The sequence below is a fragment of the Coptis chinensis genome, chromosome 2 (assembly GCF_015680905.1).
Source record: "Coptis chinensis isolate HL-2020 chromosome 2, ASM1568090v1, whole genome shotgun sequence".
Classification (NCBI taxonomy): Eukaryota; Viridiplantae; Streptophyta; class Magnoliopsida; order Ranunculales; family Ranunculaceae; genus Coptis; species Coptis chinensis.
The window spans coordinates 45,231,935-45,240,167 of NC_141457.1; the positions used below are offsets into that span (position 1 = coordinate 45,231,935).

The 8,233-nt window shown below is 35.6% G+C and overlaps 1 protein-coding gene across 2 annotated transcripts; it reads left to right on the plus strand.

The window, feature by feature from the left end:
- The first annotated feature begins 134 nt into the window (after positions 1–134).
- LOC147516211 (uncharacterized) lies at positions 135–3,574 on the plus strand. 2 transcript variants are annotated; one of them, XM_086588899.1, is made up of 4 exons: positions 135–2,242; positions 2,320–2,763; positions 3,131–3,235; positions 3,316–3,574. In XM_086588899.1, the coding sequence occupies exon 1, from the start codon at positions 1,459–1,461 to the stop codon at positions 1,948–1,950; it is 492 nt and encodes a 163-aa protein (XP_086445025.1). In that variant the 5' UTR covers positions 135–1,458; the 3' UTR covers positions 1,951–2,242; positions 2,320–2,763; positions 3,131–3,235; positions 3,316–3,574. The 2 variants fall into 2 exon arrangements, with proteins under 2 accessions (XP_086445025.1, XP_086445026.1); XM_086588900.1 differs by having other exon boundaries at positions 3,321–3,574.
- Positions 3,575–8,233: the final 4,659 nt, after the last annotated feature.

Here is an 8,233-nt window from a genome sequence, read left to right on the forward strand (position 1 = left end):
CAATATTAAAACTTGTACAAGATTTGAAAGGAAGAATTAGGGATATTCATATCACCAAAATGAAAGAAACTCCTTTTGGTCATCTTTTTATGATTTTTGTCGATAGAAAGGTAGATAATAGAATGTTAGAGAAACCAAGCCACAACATTATAAAATTGTTAAGCAGTTGGTGCAAGGAGAGACATAAGTTTAAGATAGGAAATAAGTTTGTGTCTTTATGTCCATCTGATGTGGCTGTAACCTGTGGGCTTCCCATGATGGGGAAAGTTGTTGTTTTCCAGTTAGGAACGAGAATAAACGAAGCTATTTTTGGATCACCATTCCTGTTGAGACGTTTCTTCGGAGTTAACAAGATAACAACAACAGTTGTAAAAGAAATCTTGAACCAGATTGTAAGACCCTACGGATATTGAAGATGTGGTGAGACTACTCGTCATTTTTCTGGTGATGACAATATTTGTAAGTAGTGGTGCGAGTGGAATAGCTTGGTCCTTCCCAAAGCATGTTGAGACTTTGGAAGCTATGTGGAGTGTGTCATGAGCTACCTCAGTTCACTCAGAACTGATTGAAAAAATTCAGAAGTGGGATAGCAGTAGTACATTCAAAATTTCAGGATGCATTATTTAGTTTTTGGTAAGATACTTACATTGTCTACAAATTCATAATTTCATATGTAAGTTTAGTTTGTTTTCTGACATATGCGTAGTCATATTTTCATAGCCTATATCATATCACCTCACATGATAAAAGAGAATATATATTTGCATATGCATATGTCAGATGTCATATGTTGATAATATACTAACATTATATTGTCTGCATTTTACTATTTTTATATGTAATTTTGTTTTCACATATGCATAGTCATATTTTCATAGTCTATATCACCTGTTAGGTGTATGAAAATAGAAATTTACATATCCAATGCAGATGTCATATGTCATATGTTGGAAAAAGAATTCTATTTAAATGTTGCTAATACAAATTCACATGTTACGTGCAATACTTTTTGTATGAGCATGTGAAACTTTGTGAGCCAATCCGCGAGACTTGCTTCCCACAGATTGCAAAGTGGTCGATGGAACGATTAGCGGATGAAGTACCAAAAACTTTCAAGCTAGAAAATGTTCCCAATTGTCACATCAAAGTAAGATTGGAACTGACCGAGGAAGAGAATTGAAAGAGGCATTATACCCTGAACACCACCAAAGTGAAGCTGAAAGCTTAAGGAGAGAAAATACTGAGTTGAAAAGGGAGAATGAAGAGTTGACGAAACTTAATAAAGATTTAAGGGGTGAACTTGGTAGACTGACGAGAATAGTTTGTGAAGAGAGTCTAGAAGATATGTTTGAAAATCATGAACATAGCGAGTTCTATAAGGAGAAAAGCAGGAGAAATGTAGATTCTGTTGAAGAGGGAGGAGATGTCGGTTTGGTTGAAGGGGGATGAGATCTAGATATGGTTGAAAGAGGAGGAGATGTAGATATGGTTGAAGGGGTAGAGAATAGAGGAGATGTAGATATGGTTGAAGGGGTAGAGAACAGAGGAGATGTGGATTTGGTTGAAGAGAAGGGCAAAAGAGATTTCGAGTTGTCCAAGAAAGAGTTGGCTGAAAAGGAGGACATTGGAGAGACTGATGAGTTGTCTGAGAAAGAGACATGTGAAGAGGAGGAGAAAGGAGAGGCAGATGAAAAGGAAGAATCCGAGTTGGATGGAGAGGAGGAAAGCAGAGAGACAAAGTCAGATGAAGAGGAGGAGGAAAAAGGTGAGGGAAAACCTAACTCAATGTTTAAGAAAGTGAAAGAAAGGGAGCAGATGAAGAAAACATCAACGATATATAAGTTTGGAAATATTAAGAAGCAAACAAGGAATACTAAAGTTGCTGAAATTGAATTGGATGATGAACCGGTGATTGATGCAGATGATTTTCGACTCCACCACCACGCGTAGGAAAGCCTATGTCAAGACCACATTTAACCAAGATATGGAGTCTACTTGATAAAGAGAAGTTGCTGTTGGTGGAAAGTTTTTTCAAAAAACCAAACAAAAAGTAAAATTTATTTTTCATAAATATGTGTAAGTTTTTCTTATCGTCTATGTAGTTGCACAAATTGTTTTGATCGTGTATGCATATTGCAGTACAATTGCGTAGATGGACATTCAAATGCACTTGAAAATACAGGAGGAACACTTGAACCACCTGATGTTGAAGAAGATGTTGAACTTCTTCGTTAGTGATAAGGTAAATCTTTTGATTACTCAAATCTTTTGAAATGAAAAAATTTGCAATTTAGTAATTTTTCGTACTGTTTATGGTAGATCATTGATTGGTACGTGCACTTCCAACTCCCCAAGGAAGTGGAAAAGCTAATTGGATGTTTTCCACCAAAGTGTCTCCATTTCTCATCATTTGCATAGATAAGCATCTTCCATGTAATTTAATTACTGAAGTTGAATATGAAAATTCACAAAATATATGAAGATGTTGTTGTTCTTATTTGTTGTAGCTGGCTTTAAGAGATAACCAGAAATAAGGCTTGAAAGTCTATGTCACAGATGTCCTAAAACAATTGGACAACAAGGTCGCCCATATGTTTTTTATCATAAATAGTCCCAAGTTAAGAAAGTACAAAAATGGTTATCACTGGACTTTGCTTCATGTTGATACTTTGAATTGGGAATGGACGCATGCACTATGACTCTTTAAAGCCAAGGAACTACAAGAAGAAGAAATACATTTCGTTAGAAGATGCTGAAATGTTGGTAAGTAAAATTTTATGATTTGGGCTTGTTTAGCAAAGTTTTAGTGACTATGTAAATATAGATTTATATATATATAATGACTATGTAAAAATACATTTATATATATTCTGTCAGGTGTCAGGCTAATTTCATTCCCAAATGGTACTATGTAAATTTAAGGTTTCATAGCTTTAGTGACTATGCAAATATAGTTTTACATATATTACTATGTAAAAATACATTTACATATATTTGGTCAGGTGTCCGGAACTTTTCAATCCCAAAAGTTACTTTGTTTTGTTTTTAGTAGTCAGGTCATTGGGCAATCTTTTGGTAATTTAAATATATACTGTTCATTTTTTGTTGATTCTAATTCAATTTAATGCAGGAGGGTGGTGGAAGCTATTATATGTAGGCGTCGGGAGCTAAGGTTGCCAGATGTGGATTTGATGAAAGATATCAAAGTTGGAGTATGCCCACAACAAGGAGCATCGTAAGAACTTAACTTTCTGAACATTAATGTCTTTTTAATATCTTATCTCTTATCTAAACCTTCTTTTTTTACATTTTCAGTTCAGATTGTGGATTCTTCGTCATTTTGTTTGTGAAGGCTATAATATGTGGAAAAGCTATCCAAGATATAAAGCTAGAAGCCGCAAAAACAATTGAGGGTTGACCTAGTATATGAGATTGTATCAAGCCAACAAGAAAAATGGGATCCAAAAGAAGGATGCAAGAAATGAAGAGCTGATTTTTCGTATTTCTAGTTGATTACGTTATGTTTATTTGTGGTAAAACATTGGAACCATTCTAACTCGGGAGTGTTCGATTATGATGTACTATTACTGTTAATGTGTTGGAGTTGTTTAGTATTGTTCTGCATATTCAGTCTTTGCTGGATTATACTACTTTTTGTATGGTTAAAACATTTTATTATGATGGATGAAATGTTTATAACTTTTCTGGAAATATTATGTGTGCAGAGTCCCTTTCTCTGTCAGGTTAAGCACTAATATAATTATCTATATTTGTGAATCCAAGGTTACTTAAAAATTACTCTTTGTGCTAATAACATTATTATGGTAGTTATTAAGAATCTATTTATTGTCATCACAAACACATAATATTATTATGGTAGTTATTAAGAATCTATTTATTGTCATCACAAACACATAATCTCCAAACACCTTATCACCATTTCATCCTCGATCTATCCCTAAATTGGATAGCAAAGCTAGCTCAAACATCTACTAAATTGGATAGCAAAGCTTTAGTGACTATGTAAATATAGGTTTACATATATTTTGTCAGGTGTCAGGCTAATTTCATTCCCAAAAGGTATTATGTAAATTTAAGTTTTCATAGCTTTAGTGATTATGAAAAATATAGTTTTACATATATTTGGTCAGGTGTTCGGAACTTTTCAATCCTAAAAGTTACTATGTATATTTAAGTTTGCATAGGTCAAGTTACTATGTAAATATAGATTTACATATATAATGACTATGTAAAAATACATTTACATATATTCTTTCAGGTGTCAGGCTAATTTCATTCTCAAAAGTTACTATGTAAAACTATCTTTACACAGTAATATAAAACCTCTTTTGACTAGCTGTTTTAAAAATCTCCAACTAAAAAACGTAACATATAAAATCCAACATCAGAAAAAAGAAAGTAAGTTCATCGACATCTTGTTTTTCATATACAAGCAACATCAAAGAATAGATGAAAAAAAATGCAAATTCATTGACATCTTGCTTTTATATAAGAGCAACCATCAAAGAATAGATAATTGAACCGGTGTAGAGCATGTTGTAGGAGTGGAGCCCACTCTTGGGCTGCGGTGGCCATAGCAAGGGCCCTTGTTCTTCTTCCTACCTCTTGTAGCACCCATGCTATGCTTCTGTTTCTTGTCTGGTCTCCCGATCTTCTTTTTCAGATCCGGAGGTAGTAAATCAGGCACACTTGGTATCTTAGCAGGCATTTTACTGTTCTCCCACAGGTACTATAGCTCTTGAATAACTATCGCGGAATGTCTAAGAATAGAAGAATTTATCACAGTAGGTATACACATTCAATCCATCAGCCAAAATGGAGCGGCTAGCGCGTCGTGCGCAAGGGAATCCTTCGATTCTCCACCAATTACAAGAGTAGTGACTTCTATTCAAGTCAACCAAGTGAGTATGAGTAGCACGCACCTCAAAATACCCTCCCTTGACTTGAGAACCACTCAACTTCTCCCCAGCTCGATCCTCTCAGCTAATAAAGTTTCCATAGATGGACATAAGATAGTAGTCCAGCTCCTAGCTAACTCCCGCCGATTAGACATTATTTTCATAATTTTCCCACGGATCTTGTCCACCATTGCAATGATAGGCAAGTGGCGTTCTAGTAGGATCCAAGAGTTGAAGCTTTCCGCAATATTGGAACATATATCGCCATATCTATTTACTTGAAAATAAGCATTACACCAATGCTCATAACCTATGGTGGACAAAAATGTTTTCACTTGATTGCCGCAAACATCTCAAAAATCAGCCATCACTTTCTCAAACTCATGGTGCGTCCTAGCATAGGCTAGGTCTGAAAAGAGATCCAGGGTATGCAAGCGGAAGCAATGGTTGCTGGGCATAGCTAAATTAAGATTATTTTTAAGGTGTCACAAACAATAACCATGATGGGAATCAGGAAAAACACGAGAGACACCCACGAGTAGACCATGGTTTCTGTCAGATATAAAAGTTAGCCTACGATCTTTGGAGACCACCAACCTAAGTTGCTCCAAGAACCAATCCCAATTATCATTAGTTTTAGAAAGTACAACCGCCATAGCTACTGGAAAAATACCTGGAACACAAATAAACATCAATTACTGATTTGGTTTTGCGTACCATACTCATTATGAAAACTTAACTCTTATATATATGTAAAAATAAATTTTCATAGGCTAAATTATTATGTAAATATTAAAATGCATAGGCTAAACTACTATGTGAATGTAAATTTTCATAGTTTATGCTTGTCCAGTTTTACAAACTACTATAAACTACTGTGTGAAAAGTCACAAACTCAAAAAGACATACCCCCATTTGCATTTTTGGCAGTAGCTAACAAGACACACCCCTTGCATTTTGTTTTCACGAAAGTTCTATCCAAACAAAGCATAGGACGACAGAAGTTAAAGCTATGAATACAAGCACCAAATGCAACAAATAATGTCTTGAACTTTCCTGTTGTTGATTCCTTTTCCAAAACAACATGACTCCCTGGATTAGTTTCTTTCATTTTTCCAACATACCAATGTAATTGATGATAAGATAAAGCATGGTCCCCATGTATCTCCTTCAATGCAAGATCTATGTTGGCATGCGCAAAGTAATAATTCAAGTTCACACTATATACCCTTAGAAAATGGTCAGTGATTTCACCTGGCTTAATCAAAGTCTTGTCTCTCACCATATCTAAAACAATACTCTTTACAAGTTTACTATTCACTGGTGGATTGTTAACGTCAGTGAATCCAGCTCCACATGTGTGTTTTGCTTCCATTATCTTTATTTCGAAGAACTTCGACATCTTATACTTCTTGGATGCGTGAACTCTCCATCGACACCCGGTTTCAGTTTTCAAATAACACTCAGCCGTGACTTTATCAGGATCATTCTTCTTAATAAGAACTCTGTAATAATTAACAAGACAATGACGTAAAAGCTCAACATGAAAATTAGCAGCACCACTAGGAAATCTCTTTCCCACACCAATCAAAATAGGCAAAGAAGTGACATTAACATATTTTTCATCATATGTAGCAGAAGACATAGAAGAACTAGAAGTACAAGAAGAAGCCTGAAGAGAGACTTTGGAACTAGAACCAGCATCACACAAAGCAAAAAATCCTCTTGACGATGCTATTATAAAAAATGTATCAAAACCTTTAACCAAATTGAAGCAAACAAGGGATTGAAGCTCTGAGTCAGTATCTATCACAATACGCTTTGAATCCCTTACAAAAGACAGTTCTATAGACAATGGAGTAAGGTCTGTCCACGTTTCAGAAATCATACGCTTCAAATCAGTAATCATATTGTTAGTCCTGACAAGGACACTCATAATTTGTGTCTCATACATAATAGCAAAAAGAGCAGTCCCATCCATGTTTGGATTTGCAAAAAACAACAAAATCAAATTGATGAACATATGTAAATGTATTTTTACATAGTCAATATCACCAACGAAACAATATTTTCAGCAATTTAACTTTTTAATTTTCATGGTCAAAATAAAAATCACAAAGAAGATGGAAAAGAGGTGAATATCTTCAGCGTCTAACATTCTTTTGTCAATTGAGAAACAAAGGAGGTCAAATCGTGTTATCCAAGCAGATGAATCGGTGTTCTTCTTGGTCAAAATTACGATGAATCTGTAAAAGGGTAAAACAGGTAATAAAATAAAGGGTTAGTTAGACTTACCCCGTTTTCAAAAAAAATATTAGTGATACCCCAAAATTGCAAGATCCAATGGTTACGAAAGAATTATTTTTTTCAGATGAAGAAATCGACCGTTGGATCACTCAAATGGGGGTAAGTCTAACTAATCCTAAAATAAAATAGGAAATAAAAACTGGACTAGATTTGCCCTGTTATTGGAAAACAGGGAGGTTACATGGTATGGGCCGATAGTAAGGGGTTTATACTCAACCGGATTAAAACCAAGGGGCTGAGCCCCATTTTATGCTATTTATTTTCCGATAGTAGCCGACTTTATTAACCATGAAATATTGGTGCAGGTCGTCATAAAGACATCACTTTTGGGGACCTATTTGTTTTCAGTACGTCAGCTAGATAAGTGGTGCCCTTGTGTCATGGGCTAATATTTATGAAATCAAATATGCTAAATTGGAGGTCCAAACATGTAAAAACATTACATGCCGAGAAAAGTCAACTTCTAGTCAAACCATGAGTCGGGTGCTCCCAATTCCATTTCCACCTTTTAGTACATTTCGAGACACGCCAAATAAAGTGGTTGAACATCTAATTCGGAGCACCGAGCTAGGAGTTATGCTTGGTTGAAATTCACACATGGATCTATATATGTTCCCTTTTAGTTATGGTGGAAAATACTCATTGACTACATTATGGAGGGATAAGTTCCCATCACTCCTCATAGTCTCCGGACTATCAGCAATACCAAGGCCAGTTCATCACGACACTTAAGAGTTCGTCATGGATCCTCGATGACTTTAGGATGGGTCTAGAGGTGTAGTGCATTTGGAGCATGCATACGTGATACCGTTAGGAAAAGAGGTTGCCAATACCACATCCTAGCGCTTCACGCTACGTTATATTGCTTGGTCGTTAGAACATCTAAATACTCGCCCCATTGGTGTATGTAGCTATCCAGTCCTACGACATGGGACTAGTGTGATTGCCTCTTCTCAGACACATCCGAGAATTTGCTTGTGGGCAAATGGGGTAACCCTCAATCTTGA

Bases quoted from the DNA above. Each gene is read 5' to 3' on its own strand.
- LOC147516211 (XM_086588899.1), top strand. From the start codon at position 1,459: ATGGTTGAAAGAGGAGGAGATGTAGATATGGTTGAAGGGGTAGAGAAT.